General features: G+C 40.3%; 1 protein-coding gene across 1 annotated transcript in view; it reads left to right on the top strand.

Moving 5' to 3' along the window:
- Positions 1–14,455, top strand: part of GCN1 (GCN1 activator of EIF2AK4) — a 58,157-nt gene extending 43,702 nt beyond the window's left edge. Inside the window, exons 47-58 of the mRNA XM_054006338.1 lie at positions 37–129; positions 379–522; positions 1,769–2,038; positions 2,325–2,438; positions 3,031–3,261; positions 3,648–3,841; positions 4,383–4,497; positions 5,785–5,881; positions 6,992–7,140; positions 8,011–8,118; positions 10,372–10,590; positions 13,758–14,455. Coding sequence (XP_053862313.1) covers positions 37–129; positions 379–522; positions 1,769–2,038; positions 2,325–2,438; positions 3,031–3,261; positions 3,648–3,841; positions 4,383–4,497; positions 5,785–5,881; positions 6,992–7,140; positions 8,011–8,118; positions 10,372–10,590; positions 13,758–13,883 — 1,860 coding nt within the window. The 3' untranslated portion in view covers positions 13,884–14,455. The remainder of the gene's footprint in view (positions 1–36; positions 130–378; positions 523–1,768; positions 2,039–2,324; positions 2,439–3,030; positions 3,262–3,647; positions 3,842–4,382; positions 4,498–5,784; positions 5,882–6,991; positions 7,141–8,010; positions 8,119–10,371; positions 10,591–13,757) is intronic.
- Positions 14,456–16,279: the final 1,824 nt, after the last annotated feature.

Below are 16,279 nucleotides of genomic sequence, written 5' to 3'. Positions count from 1 at the left end.
AGGCAAGCTGGCTAACTCCCTGTACTATCTTTGTAGGATACGGAAGAGACATCCGACTTTGCTCTGGACGGTCTTAAGCAAGTTATGGCTGTTAAGAGCCGTGTGGTGCTGCCTTACTTGGTGCCAAAGGTATGTTTTGAAACAAATCTAAACTTTGTAGAGTGTTTTATTTCTTCTTGCTTCAAATATTGTCTGCACTGATGTTCAAAAATTGGGAGCAAAATTTCAAAGTCTACGCAGATTACTTCCCAGAAGCACTCGTAATTTCGGTTATGATGTACCCATGTTTAAGAATTGTTCATGCCTATGTATTATGTAAGATGCCTTCTGAAAAATCTTACTGGCGTAAAATACTGTTGCTTCTCCTGTTTCCTTTAGCTAATTTCTCCCCCTGTAAACACCAGAGTGCTAGCATTCCTCTCATCTGTGGCAGGCGATGCTCTGACACGGCATCTGGGTGTAATCCTACCTGCTATGATGTCTGCCCTGAAAGAGAAGCTGGGCACCCCTGATGAGCAACTGGTAAGTGGCATAGTTCATTTTTTGGTAAGTAAGGAAGACTAGTATTTTAAGTTTAGTTATAAACAATGTTTCGGGGTTTTTAGATAAATTGATGGTAAGTTTTAATTCAATCCATTAGCCCCTTGATTCAATGATCTTTTTGCTGGTGGTATATCAGGAGTTGGGAAATTTAGACTACCTGAATTTAAATGGGTTTGGCCAACAGTGTGTCCAATTAACGAGATCTGTTTGTAGCATTAGAAACTGGGGCATTAGATGAGAGACTAAAAATACATATACACCTCTACCCCTACATAACATGAATTTGGATATAACGCGGTAAAGCAGCGCTCCAGGGGGGCGGGGCTGCGCATTCCGGCGGATCAAAGCAAGTTCAATATAACGTGGTTTCACCTATAACGCGGTAAGATTTTTTTTTTTTGTCTCCCGAGGACAGCGTTCTATCGAGATAGAGGTATATTTTCTTACAGTTCTTACTATGAGTGTGGTTCTATTTCTACACTGTTTCTTGATATTTCAAAAATATATAATATGCAAAGTCCAGAGTGTTTCTGTCCCCAAGAGTTGATTGTTTTTGTCTGTCTGTTTAGCCCGGTGTAACTAGAAATTAAAGTGATGGATTCATTGTCCATTCTTAGATGTCTGTTAGCTGATCTTTCAGTCTCCTAGCACAGAGATTCCCATGGAACTATCTAAAGTTGTCCATAGCTGACAGTCCCTATTGTGAAACAGACCATGGAACTGCTTGGATTAAGCTGAAGTATTGTGTGCTGGGGCCTGTGATTTCTAAACCTTTGCATTGAAGATGGAGCAAAATGCAACCACACTCATTTTATGTAAATTAAGTGCAGCCCTTTGACCCTTGGGAAGCTACCTATGCAGCTTCTCAGTTGGGCAAAGTTTGGGCAATTCTTAGGTTTAGAGAGAATCTATCATGTCCTCTCCTCTCCATCCTTCAAAAATGGTGTTCCAGCTTTAGTTTATGCCCTGGATTAGTCGTTAAATAAGGACAAACTACTGTTAAAATTAGTTAATAACCAATAAGAGATTGATTTGGGCTCTAGATGGACTACAAGAACAGAAGACCTGTAGGTGATGTGACTGGTTTCCATGAACAGAAATTGTACAATTGTTAGTTCATCCTGGAGGATAATGGTCTGTAGGGCAACAACATTAAGTAAGGCTTTGAGACGTGTGGCTTTTATTCTGGTTGAAAGTTAACATAAAGTTCATTCTGACTTTGTAGGAAATGGCTAACTGCCAGGCTGTAATCCTGTCTGTGGAAGATGATGTCGGGCAGAGAATTATCATTGAAGATCTCTTAGAAGCCACTCGCAGCCCTGAGGTGGGAATGAGGCAGGCAGCAGCTGTCATTCTAAACATTTACTGCTCCAAATCCAAAGCAGACTGCACTGCCCATCTCAGGAACTTGGTCTCAGGCTTGATCCGACTTTTTAATGATACCAATCCCGTCGTTCTGAATGAAAGCTGGGATGCTCTCAATTCCATCACCAAGGTGAGCTATGGGCCAGGGTGGCTGCAGCAATACAGACTGGGAGGGAATGGACTTGGTCAAATACTCCTCCAAGAAGACACTCGATTTTCACTGGAAATGAGGTCTTTGCAAAGGTTGTAGTATTTTAAGGACTGCACGAGACTAGTAGTATGGGTGAAAGGCCAGACATTCAGAGAGAACGGGAATAGATAGCAGTGGCTTATCTCTTGGTAAACATGAGAGGAATTCAGTAATTGTGGGGATTGATGCTGTTACACAGTCTTTGCCCGTTCTGTCACTCCTGCAGAAATTAGACGCTGGGAACCAGCTTGCCCTCATTGAGGATCTGCACAGGGATATTCGTATGGTAGGGAATGAGGCCAAAGGAGAACACATGCCAGGATTCTGTATTCCAAAGAAGGTAAATAAGTGTGTAGTGTGGGGCTGGGATTTACCACAGTAATACTGTTGTGTCTTTCCAGTAACCTAGTTAATGTGATTTTTGTAGCTATCAGAATATTGTATTACTGGGGCATTCCAAACTTTTAGGTGTAGAGACTTTCTTTAGGTTACTGCTGTTACTTGATACCCCAATTTGGGTGTCTGTTGTAAATAAATATTTGACAACTGTATAATGCACATGAGTCATATTAGTTGTCTTTTTGGTGGAAGTGTGAAACTGGACTTTCCTGCCAGATCTTTCAGGAATAAAACTTACTAAGCAACAAGCAGTTTAGTGAGGCATAACTGCATGAAATCAAACTGAGCAAAAGTACTTCTAATGGAAATGCATCCGAAGAAGTGGGCTGTAGTCCACGAAAGCTTATGCTCTAATAAATTTGTTAGTCTCTAAGGTGCCACAAGTACTCCTGTTCTTTCTAATGGAAATGAACATCAGTAGGAAGTTAAGGTATTTCCAAGTTTGCACTTCCAATGGGAAGTGGGGGGGAAGTAGGTTAGGTGGTGGTGTCTGCATTGTTGGTTCTAGTTTTCTTGTTTGATTCCTGTGACAGGGAGTGACTTCTATTCTTCCGGTGCTGCGGGAGGGAGTTCTAACTGGTAACCCAGAGCAGAAAGAGGAAGCTGCAAAGGCCTTAGGACTAGTTATTAAACTGACCTCTGCCGAAGCCCTGAAACCCTCCGTTGTGAGCATTACTGGACCACTTATTCGGATCTTGGGAGATCGGTTCAGTTGGAATGTCAAGGTGGCTTTGCTTGAAACATTAAGCCTTCTGTTGGCCAAGGTAAGATTCCAAATCCCTGGTAAACATCTTTGTTTTTCCTTTTTGTCAAGTTTGAACTCTCCAGATCTGTTAACCTTCTCTACATAACCAAGTTGTACTGGGCTTTTGCCTACCATGTTTAGTTACAAAGAATACTCATGTCATGGGTGTGAAAACCTTCAGTGCTTATTTCTCTGCTTTCTGACAACTGAATTCAGTCCTTGCATGGTTTTCCCATTTTTTTAGCTGTGTATTAGGGAGATTCTTTATCTGGATGGGCAAGTGCTGATTTTATCATTATATCTAAGTGCTGTTAGAAGCTACCACACTTTTTCGGATCTTTCCTTTCTAGCTTTTGTTTCACATTTGAGTACATGTGATTCCCACCTAAATCTTTGCCTGTACAGGTTGGGATTGCCCTGAAACCATTCCTGCCTCAGCTACAGACTACCTTCACCAAAGCACTACAAGATTCAAACCGTGCTGTCCGCCTTAAGGCTGCTGATGCACTCGGTAAATTGATTGCCATCCATAGTAAAGTGGATCCTCTTTTTACTGAGCTGTTGAATGGAATCCGTTCCAGTGGGGATTCTAGCATCAGGTAAGCTGTGGAAAATGGGTAGGGTATGAACTACTTGGCAGCAGTGGGAAGAAAGACAAGTTTAACTTTTTTTAAAACACTCAATTAACATCAGAGATTAGTTGACCGTAGAGCAGAAGCCAAGATTATATATATGCTATGAAAGACTCCAATAGTGTGTTTCCTATTTAGCATTTGTTTCAGTCCATATGGACTTGGTATTTTTTCCTAGTTCCAAGAATAAGTCCACCTATCAGTAAAATGTCCAGCTCCCTAAGAAATGAGCCTCCTACTGGAGAAGATTTTCCCTCTGTGAATGGTCAAAGACCCTTCCCAGCAGTAAGAATGACAATCAGGTGTGAACCAATGCAGGCATTGTTTGGTGCTGATGGTTTCCTGCCATTAGAGAAGCTCCATCTCCTTCAAATTTAGGCACACCCACCTTTGTGCTATTCATTGTGTACGTGAATCTGTTGTTGGCAGCCAGCTTCTTGTACTTCGTTGACATTCTGTTTGGGGAAAACTGCAGTCTTGAATTGTAACTTGTGGTTGTTCACTGCAGAGACACCATGCTGCAAGCTCTGCGATTTGTAACACAAGGAGCTGGTGCTAAAGTGGACGCAACCATTAGGAAGACCATCACCACGGTGCTTCTAGGAATGCTGGGACATGATGAGGTATTGCTGCAAAGGGCCCGGGGGGGATGTCTCATGCACACTGTTTGTTTTTTAATTTAAACTCTGAGCTTTCTAACAGAATTGTTTCCTAAAATAACTTCCTGGAGGAGTTACTAATAATACACTGGAAAGAGAGCTTATATAAAAGCAGGCTGAAGCTATGCATTGCTCACTAAACTGAATTTAATCTGTAAAACTGAAATCGCTTCAACACCTTACAGTATGTTGACTGAGAAGCAAATTTTATCCAAGAATAAAATACTTCCCTGGTCAATCTATTGTAACTCTTAAATTTTGTGAAATTAGTGTTTCCTTGGTGAGAAATGGAAGGTCAAACACACAAAGAAACCAATATATTTGTTTAGGCAGCTAAGAACTATTCACTTACCATCAGCTGAAAGTAGAAAATATACCAGCTGCAATGTAAAAGCATATGTCTCCGTCAGTATAGATAACCTCAATGTGGTAATGCATTTCCCTCTTTTTGGAGGGGTTACATTCTTACTGACAAAGAAATTATCCAGTTTTAAAGAGGCATGTTCTGCATATGGCAGATTGCAACACTGACTCTGGAACCAACATAATATTGCATCCAAGATCAAAATTCACATTCTGTAGTGACTGCCCCCTTACTCTACATCTGTAAAACACAGGTTGCTGGCATGTCAGAGATGGAAAAATTCTCATTGCAGTGTAAATATCATAGAATATCAGGGTTGGAAGGGACCTCAGGAGGTCATCTAGGCCAACCCCCTGCTCAAAGCAGGACCAATCCAATCAATGTGTGGAGAACTGCAATGGTAAACTCATCATTTTGGCAAGCTAAAGTAACAAACTGGTGCTAAAAGTTTTGAAGCAGGACATCTTCACTAGCAAGAGGGTATTTTGCAGGCAGACAGTAGGCACCACTGCTCCATTTCCCAGCCTGTAAATCAAGAACTTGACCTTTTCATGTCCACAAAAGGCCCTTTTAAATGACAAAGGTGAAAGCAAATGTGTTTTCCATGTGTATAACTCAATGCTTATGTCCAGTCAGTACTGTAGTGCTACATTCTGCCCTGAGCTGTGGGCTTGATTTTGAATTCTACTGCAGTGTACAAGAAAACTTGGAGCTGACTGAAATCAACAAACGGTGGGAGTGGGGAGCTGGTTGTGAAATCTTCATTTTCCTTTGTGGTTTTGTTTCAGAGCTTCTTTTGTCACTTGGCCTTCTCAGTGGAAATTGTCTGTGTATCAAACTCTTCTAATCTTTGCCTTTCTCCCACCCCTCCCCCCTTTCCTTTTTAGGATGCTACCCGCATGGCGTCAGCTGGCTGTCTAGCAGAGCTGTGTGCATTTCTGTCAGAAGAGGAGCTCAGCACTCTTCTGCAGCAACACTTACTGGGTATGTCTAGCAGATAGTTATAAATGTGTTCTGAAATAAATAGGGTGTTTTATTAATTATGAAATCTTAAACTGTGGAGCAGACCCTGAGTACTATAGAATAGCACTTTCAGCCACTGGTCCCAGAGGCTTTCCTGACCTGTGTTCTAGATTCTTAATGTTGAGCTTCTATTCTAGGGCCTCTATTGCACATTCCTCTGCTAGTGTCCCATTCATTAGTGTGTACTCTCATCCGCAGTGGAGCCTTGGATTACTCCTGTAATAGAGGCAGCCAATGCTCCATTACCCAGAGGGCATGCAGAGTTGAATTGGGGATAGGTAGAACATGCAGAGTTGAATGGAGAAGCTATAGGCACTAACCGATACAGCTGAGGTCTTAGTGTAACAGACTGATACAGCAGACCAAAAAGGTTAGAAACCCGTGTACTGTAAAAATACGTTTTTATAGAAAGTTTTGAAACCGCTGCCATTTTTTGTGTCGTTTGGCTGTAACATTGAAAGATCATGGACTACTAATGCCCTAAGACTTCGAACTGCTCTTGGCGAATTAACTCCGTTGTCCTGGTTTCTGGCAAAAAAGTTAATTCTCCAGGAACGGTTAGTGGTTTGGGGGCATTACTATAGCATTCCACTCTGAGGAGTTAAAATGGGAATCTAGTGATTGGTTGCTATGAATCTATGAATTCCAGCAAATGTGTTTATTTCATTGAAGAGACGTAGCTTCACTAGTGATGACAAGATCCTTCACATTTTTAAATTGTTACATGTCAGAGAATAATACCTGATTGAGATCATCAGAGGCAATGGGATGAGCATGGATGGGGCTGGGAACCAGGAACTGCTAAATTTAATCCCAGCTATGCCACAAACTCATTTTATAGCCTTAAAATGAGTCACTTATTTGTGCCAGTTTCCATAGCTGCAGAATGGGTCTCACATGATAGAGTTGTTGGGTTTAATTTTAATGTTTTGCATAGAGCTCTCTAAGCAAGGTATTATTGAAGTGTTTGTTTATTTTTATGAAAACAGAGATGAACGTCAGCCTGACACAACTCATTTATATCAGGTATACTCGGTAGCAAGGCTCAATATTGCTCTCTCCCTCTTGCAGCGGATGTCTCTGGGATTGATTGGATGGTGAGGCATGGACAGAGCCTTGCACTGTCTGTGGCGATAAAGGTAGCTCCCAGCAGACTATGTGCCCCCAAATACTATAACAGCGTTCAGGAGAGGATCTTGAGCAATGCCACAGCAGACAGGGTAAGCACTATCTGAAGGCCATCCAGAGCATTTCCCAAGAGCTCTGTCTGTTGCACTGTAAACAGTTTAAAGCTTTGCAGACTCTCAGTGCTACCTGGTAAAACTGGGACAACCCTCAAGCACACTCTGAAGAATGTACCATGAATAGAGACACAGTTCTGAACTTGAGCTCGGTGATTATTCTGATTCTCATCTGATTTCCACTGTCCCTGTAAGTAAGTGTGTGTGTGTGTGTGTGTGTGTTGTTGAAAGTGTTCCTGATTGTCTACATTTTAAATTTCACACTACTGCAGTTCGTTTATGTGCTGAACCCAGAGCATGTTTGGAAAGCACTTCAAATACAAGCTCATTCCTCTTTCCTCCGAACATACTGGAGTGAAAGTTGTTTACATTGCTGAAGCAGTTTTCAGCATGAACACAGAACTTTCTGATTCTCCTATGATAAGTGCTCAACTTAGGGCTAGCGTTACTAGGGAATGAAGGGGCTCTTTCTTATTATGAAGAAGGTCTCTATGTAGGCTGACCATCATGGTGTGGCTAATTAATACTCAGGAAAGATAAAGTAATAGTTGTGCATATTTAGCTTTGAGAAGCAGTGTAATCCTTAGCGATGGGACTCCGGATATATGGTTTCTATTCTCTGCTTTTCTGCTGACCTGCTGTGTGACCTTGGGCAAGTCATTTGACCTCTCTGTGCCTCTGTTTCCCCTCCTTTCATTTATCTGTCTTGTCTGTTAGATTGTAAGCTCGTCAAGGCAGGGACTCTTTTTTACTCTGTGCATGTACAGTACCTAGCACACTGAGGCCTCTACACACTACTGTAATAATTATAATAATAACAAAAGTGTCCTGGTTCTCTTTGTGCTGCAGATCCCCATTGCAGCTAGTGGTATCAGAGGAATGGGCTTTCTTATGAAATACCACATAGAAACAGAAGGAGGAAATCTGCCTCCCAAACTCGCCAACCTCTTTATTAAGGTGAGCCTAGGACTGTGTCATTTAAGTTTTGTGCTACCTGAACTATTCTACAATGACCTTAACCAATGGAATGTGGCCTGTATTTGGGTCAGCTGCAGAGGGTCATTGGCCAGTTGATGGCTTGGTCAATAAAATCTCAGTACTAGTTGTAACAGAAAGTGAAAGCAGTAAACTTGGACAGCTTGTATTTTGAATCTATGAACCCTGGGGTGCTTAAGCATCTAGATTTGTCTGCAACAAAGTACAAACAAAATGTTTTTTGATATTTTTAGAAGCCTTTGTAGGTTCAGATACAGTTAACACCACAAAAAAGAAAGAGGCTTTACATTCAAACTTTAGCCTACCTGGTTATGCTTTTACTAGTGCAGATAGATAGCAGGTACATAATATACATGTTGCAATAATGGTGACTTATAAAGGAATAAGTAAAAGAAAAATTGAACTTTTTGTAATTTTTTGCTGCTGCTTGCTGTATGAGGAAGACTTGAAAGTGCTTCTCCCACCCCCTTTAAATATTTCTGCCTTTTTACCTTGAAAATATCCAGACTGTCAATTCTCTCCTTCCCTGGTTTTGCTGCAGCACTTCCCATGTTTTGCAGCTTTCGCCTAATTCTTACTAGAGAGGCTGGGATGCTAACAAAGATGTATTTTCTCCACAGTGTTAGTCACTGAAGTTAAATAAATACTAACAGAAAAACTCAAGCAAACCAGAGTTTTAAAAAAAATCTAAAAATCCCTTTCACTCTGTTACTCTGGTTTCAGTTTCTTAACGTGTTACCTTTTTACCAGGATAGACAGGAGCTGACTTTCTAATGTGAAAACCAAGTAGAAGCCCTCTTGTCCCTTTTTCATTAGAAAAAAACCCTCTCAGGACTTCTTTATACAACATAAAGAAGCAAAAAATGAAAAAAAGACACAAGACCAATTGTTTTCTTTGCCAGTCACCTTTAATTGGCAATAAAAGCCTTTATTTTTGTTTTCAGGGTTTATTTTTTTCTTTTAATTTAAAAACTCTGAAGCACATGATTAGGGCCCTACCAAATTCCCGGTCTATTTTGGTCAATTTCATGGTCATAGGATTTTAAAAATCATAAGTTTCATGATTTCAGCTATTTAAATCTGTAATTTCATGGTGTTGTAATTGTAGGGGTCCTGATCCAAGAAAGACTTGTCAGGGGGTCGCAAGGTTATTGTAGTAGGGTTGCGGTACTGCTACCCTTACTTCTGCGCTGCTGCTGGTGGGGTGCCGCCTTCAGAGCTGGACGCCCGGCCAACAGCCGCCGCTCTCCGGCCACCCAGCTCTGACGGCAGCGCAGAAGTAAAAGTGGCAATACCACAACCCGCCTAAAATAACCTTGTGACCCCCCTGCAACTCTCTTTTGGGTCAGGACCCCCAATTTGAGAAATGCTGGTCTCTCCTGTGAAATCTGTATAGTATCGGGTAAATGCACACAAAAGACCAGATTTCACAGGGGAAGACCAGATTTCACGGTCCATGACACGTTTTTCATGGCTGTGAATTTGGTAGACCCTACACATGATACAGAGCACAGTGGCTTCAAAGCAGCTCCTGTTATGTGAAAGCATATCAGAAAGTACTAGACATCCAACATTTGTAGCCCTTACATTTAATTGGTATGACATATTACCGAGTACTGTGGTATAAATGTGCTGTTAATACACATGAATATTGTGATTAAAAGCAGTGTGGTGCACACTAAATCATAAATTGGTTAAGGTTAAAAAGAACAGAAGGGCCAAGTTCATATTAAAAATGAGAGGTTGTAAAGCTCATTTAAAAAAGGCAAAGGTGTCCCATAGCCGCTGCTCTGACATGTCAGGTTTCAGCCTGTCCCAGGCTTTTACTGGAAAACGAAAACGACCAAAAAAGGACATTTAATGGAAACACTAAAACTCTCAACGGTTGCTGTGCTAGTGGTCATTGTTGTTTCCTGAAATAGCTGCAGGGAAACCACATGACCTGCAGACAACCGCAAGCTGCAAAACTTTTTTTTTTAAAAAGGTGTATTGTTGTCAAGTTACAATCCTGACTTATTCTCGTTTAACAGTTTGCTTAAACTTGTTGATAGATAATGAAAAACAGAAATGTATGTGGTGAGAATGAGGAGCATCTGCAGTTCTATCAGTGCTTGTATTCGTTAGTTTAGTTTCACTATCAAAAAGGTAAATTGGCACTCTGAAAATTTCCCTGTGCTGTATCTGAAATTAAGGATGTCTTTGTGTCTCATTCAGTGTCTCCAGAATCCATCCAGTGACATCAAGTTAATTGCAGAAAAGATGATCTGGTGGGCGAATAAAAATCACCTCCCATCTATGGATCCGCAGACAATTAAACCAATTCTCAAAGCACTTCTGGACAATACAAAAGACAAAAACACCAGTGTGAGGGCCTACAGTGACCAAGCCATAGTTAACCTCCTGAAGATGAGAGAGGGCGAAGAAGTGCTTCAGGTATAAACAAGAAACACTTTGCTACCTAGTGGAAGGCCATATCATGCTGTCTTGCATACGAGTAACCTTAAATATTGTTGTGGGTGGAGCCTTTTATCTTTGAATATATAAATGAGTATCTTGCAGTATAAAATATTACAAATGATGGGTTGGAGGACGGAATGGGGACTGTTTCGTGGGTTAGCATCTAATTCTTCATCCTAGATCAATATTCTCATGCAAACATCCATATTTCTCCACTTGGCTATCTTGGGTATACATGGTTACAATGCGGTAATATGTATTACTAAAATGCATCAAGCTAACTCCCCCTCTGTAGCCAACAATTAATAGCCATATCTTCAGAATGCTATGAGCCTTTGCCATGCTGTTGATTATAATAAGGGTCCTCAGTATATGAACATATTTCTGTAGTAGTTGCACTATGGACTGTTGTAGGGTGGATGAAATACTCCTTTGCATGTCAATGTCCAGAATTCTTTTCCAGCTCTAAGCTATTTTTATTTAGTGCTTATGTCAGAATTTGTGGAACCAGCTGAAATGCTTTGATGTGCTTGTAAGAGTGTAAGAATTTTCTTTTGTGTGTTTCTTGTTTGAAATTCATAGACTTTAAGGCCAGAAGAGATCATCATAATAATTTAGTCCAGTGGTCCCCAAACTTTTGAGGGTCACACTCTCACACACACACACACACACACACACACACACACACACACACACACACACACACCCCTCCCTCCCTCCCTCATCGGGGCTGGGAGCTGGGCCGTGGCTGGGGGGAGGGTTGGGGGGATGCAGATGGGTAAGGGGGCTGGGGCGGAGCCGTGGCCAAGGCTGGGGGTAGGACCAGAGCAGACCTGAGGGTGGGGAGTGGCTGGGTGGCGCTCCCTCCCCGCCCCCCCATGGGGGCTGGCTCAGGCCCCTCTGGACGGTCCTCCATGCTCCGCTAGGGGAGGCATGCCCCACGCTTTGAGGTCCTCTGATCTAGTCTGAACTCCTGCACATCACAGGCCACAGAACCACCCACCCACTCCTGTAATAGACTCCCATAACCTCTGGTTGAGTTACTGAAGTCCTCAAATGTTGTTTTAAAGATTTCAAGTTACAGAGAATCCACCATTTACTCTAATTCAAACCAGCCAGTGACCTGTGTCCGATGCTGCAGAGGAAGGCCAAAAACACCTAGAGTCTCTGCCAGTATGACCTGGGAGAAAATTCCTTCCTATCCCCAAATATGATAATCAGAGCATATGGTTGAGACCCACCAGCTAGCCCCCGGGGAAAGAATTCTCTGTAGTAACTCAGAGCCCTCCCCATCTAGTGACCCATCTCTGGCAATTGAGGATATTTGCTTCTAGCAGTCACAGATGGACCATGTACCATTGTAGGCAGTTTCATCAGACCATCCCCTCCATAAACTTATCAAGCTTAGTCTTGAAACCAGTTAGGTTTTTTTGGTCCCCTCTTCTTGCCTTGGAAGGCTGTTCCAAAACTTCACTCCTCTGATGGTTAGAAACTTGGTCTGATTTCTAGCCTAAATTATTGTTAGCCAGTTTATATCCATTTGTTCTTGCATCAACATTGGCACCTAACTTAAATAACTCCTCTACCTCCCTGGTGTTTATCTCTCTGCTGTAGATATAGAGAGCCTCCCCTCAGCCTTCCTTTGGTTAAGCTAAACAAGCCCAGCTCCTTAAGTCTCTTCTTGTTAGCTAGGTTCTCCTTTCCTCTGATCATACTAGTAGCCCTTCTCTACCCCTGTTCCAGTTTGAATTCATCTTTCTTAAACATGGGAGACCAGAATTGTACATAGTATTCCAGATGAGGTCTCACCAGTACCCTTGTCCAATGATACTTCCTGGAAATACATCTGATACATCCTAGGACTACCTTGGCAGCCCATAGTCATCCTTTGATCAACCAATACACCCAGGTCTTCCTCCTCCTCTGTCACTTCCAATGCCCCAGTTTATAGCAAAAATTCTTGTTGTTGGCCCCTAAATGCATGACTTCGCACTATTAAATTTAATCCCATTTCTATTACTCCAGTTTTCAAAGTCATCCAAATCTTCTTACATAATATTCCAGGCGTTCTCTGTATTGACAATACATCCCAACTTTTTGTCATCCGCAAATTTATTAGTACACTCCCACTTTTTGTGCCAAGGTCATTAATGAAAATGTGAAATAAGATTGGTCCCAAGACTGATCCCTGAGAATCTCCACTAGTAACCTCCCTTCAGTCTGACAATTCACCTTTCAGCATGACCCACTGTAGTCTTCTCTTTAACCAGTTCCTTACCTATCTTTTAATTCTTTTTTAATCTCCATCATCTCCAATTTAACTAATAATTTCTCATGTGGAACTGTATCAAATGCCTTACTGAAATCCAGATAGATTAGATCTGTATTTCCTTTGTGTAGAAAAATGGTTATCTTATCAAAGAAAGAGATCAGGGTAGTCTGGCACAATCTACCTTTTGTAAAACCATGTTGAATTTTATCCCAATTTCCATTTACCTGTATGTCCTTAACTAATTTCTTTCAAAATTTGTTCTAAGAACTTGCATACAATTGAAGTCAAATTAATGGGCCTGTAGTTTCCCAGAGCACTTCTTTGTTCTTTCTTAAATTATACAATATTCAATTGCAAAGGACTTTGTGTCCAGTGGTATTCTCATCTGTTCATATTAGACTTAACCAAAAGAATTTTGTGGCAATGTTGAGTATTTCCAAAACAGGTTTTATTTAGTCTGTAACCCTGAATCTTGCTCTCCATACCAAGGATATCGTTAAACTCTGAACTCTAATCCTAAAGGTAAAAAAATTAAAAACGCACACCCTGTTTAATTATAAAGAGGTAGAACCTTGAATGCAAGAAGCTAGACAGATTAGTTATGTATGAAAAGCAAGATTTTTATGTTTGACTCATAACTGAATTTTATTCATTAGATCTGTTTGGGAGAAGAATTACAAGTGTTTTCTTCAATACAACTGTAAATCTGGATATAAATTTAGCCAGTGTTTCTCTTTATGTTCTGACACATACCCTGTAAGATACTGAATTTTTTTAATGCTTTTTTTAGCATAGAATAAAATAGATAAGGGCTAATTTAGCATTAGGAGTGAATGCTTTTATTGGTATTCTCTTCTTCCTCTTTCCACAGTCTGTCTCCAAGATCCTAGATACTGCCAGTCTGGAACTGCTGAATGAGAGCTGCAGGAGATCTCTGAAGAAGCTGGCCAGCCAGGCTGATTCTGTTGAACAGATTGATGACACTATATTGACGTGATATTTAAGATCCCAAAGAAAAGAAAACATTGAACCAACGGCTGCATCAGCATTTCAACTCAAAAACCAATGTTAAATGTTTTCATTTTTGAAAATATATTAATTCTGATGGGGGCTTATGAAAAGGGCTCCCAGAGAGTATTTTAATATCAAAAATATACCAGAATAGCCTTAATTAGACCTACATTCACTAAAAATTGAAAATTTTGGTCCCCTTTTTGAAACCGAATGCGCAAGAAACCAATCCGTATCAGTTAATTGTAGCTGATTGTGAGGTGTGTCTTGAGCATCAAGCCTGTGCGTGAAACCCGTTTCCTTCTCAGAAATGTGTAAAAGCTCTAGGAAAGGAGCTAATGCTGGTCTTTTCCACAGATCTTGTGCAGAGGAAATAGAAATCTGTGGAAGTTAAAACTTAATGTTTTTGTGTACTAACTTGCGGCTTGTGATGGTTCTGAAGACTGAAAATCCCTGTAAAACTACTATTTAAAATAGCCTTAGAAATTTCAAATGCAAAAGGGGGATTAAATGCAGATTGTTTGAAGATGGCACGTTTAATAAAGGCTTTGAATTTAATCTTGATGATGAAAGCACTTTTCTTTCTACAAAACTATATTGTTTAAATGTAGAGTCATCTTATGCCAGGTATATGGGAAAAGTTTTCCTATGATGTGTTTACTTTTTGATCAATTTTTTCAAGAGATATTTGGAGTACTCATTTTTTGTGTACATAACATTGCAATGAACAAAAGACCTTTCCAATATTGAAACAAGCTGGGGAGCTTTCAACCAAGGCAAGACTAACACAATTTTAACAAAACAAAAAACTGACAAGGATTGGTTCCAACTCAATAACTACATTTCCTAACTCCCACAATTCTGTTGGTCAATGGCATCTCGAACATACCATCTTCAGTTGCCCAACTGTTGAACATAACAGACCTCCACTTTTGTGACCTTTAACACTTCGTAGTGAATTAAGATTAGTACTAGTCTTAACAAGATTGGGTTTTTTTGTCATTTTTCTGGTCATTAAGCTCTGTTGATGTCAGAGTTATTTATCTGGCAAGACCACTTCAAGGTTTTATAGTTCACCAATACTATTGGGCCCCATATACAGAGAGACATCAGAAAGCTCTGGTAGCAGGAAGCTGAGGTATTTTTTGGAAGGTAAAGTGAGATTTTTGTGTCCTCGGAGATTGTTAAACAAACCATATCTATTTTATCAGATAAAAAACTGGCGAAGCCTAAGAAATGCAGAACACTAATAATTTTTATTTGAAATATGAGAAGAGACTGCTTTGACTCCTCAAAAAGCAATGAAATTTATGGGCTCAAATCAGGATGAAAGGAGAAGTGTGTTTAGTCCCATACATTGAAGTTCTTTATCTGAGCATACAATCTGGAGTAATCCCACGGGGTTATTAATGCTGATCTTCTGTAGCTGCCATTATGATGGGAGTAAGTAGGAAAGGGCTTGATCTGGGCCATACCAATACTGAAACTTAATCAGGAATTAAAAACAGATACTCAAACAGAAAGAAATATCCTCTAGGATGGCCTTTTTGAAGGGTTGGGTTTTTCTGTTCGAGTGTATTGCTTCAGAATCTGACAAAATGATCTTACTCTCCCCTCAAGTGTCCATAATATGATTTGTGATCCTGCAGAATGAGATGTGTGCTATGTAATTTAATTATCTGACTCACCTATGGTGACTTTATTCTATATCCTGTTTCTACTTTGTTTTGGTAGAAGTTGGTGAATTGTATGTTTCTCGAATGAACAGAAATTTAATGGACAAGACTAAACATTAACATAGTCATAAAAGGGTGAAATTCACCCTAGTGCTGTGAAGGGCCTAAGTGATAAAAGGTCTTTTGCAGGCTCACTGCTTTAGAGTGAATTTCACCCATTATGCATGGAGTTGTATTTTGTTAGAAGATGTCATGCACTGAAACAGACTTTAAAAAGTTAATATCATCCAAAAGGTACAAAACAGCAGACAGCAAACAATGGATGTACTGAAAGTGCACCTATGTCATTATAGTAGAGAGGCAGAAAAGGGAGGAGAATGCAGCAGATTCCTTAAGGAGGGTTGTTAGATCATTCAGTAATTGAGGGCACTGGTCCTACACCCAAACCATGCATACTCTCTTCATGATTTATAAGTTAGTCTCCACTTGCAAAAACAACTAAAAGAATTATACTTATTTAAAAATTACTGTTGCCATGTGAGTAAAAGTTGGACATGGTCAATGAAGAACAGCTATGAATATTCTCATTAAGTTATAGCTTGTAAATTAAGGGATACAATTTTTATTGGCTGAATTAAATATTAAATTTTAAAGCCACTACACACACTTTTCACCTTGTATAGTGTCAAGTGAAAAAATATGGTGA

Source organism: Malaclemys terrapin, chromosome 16 (assembly GCF_027887155.1).
Source record: "Malaclemys terrapin pileata isolate rMalTer1 chromosome 16, rMalTer1.hap1, whole genome shotgun sequence".
NCBI lineage: Eukaryota > Metazoa > Chordata > Testudines > Emydidae > Malaclemys > Malaclemys terrapin.
The sequence above is the reverse complement of the archived record's forward strand: the minus strand, read 5'-3'. Positions and strand labels throughout refer to the sequence as shown.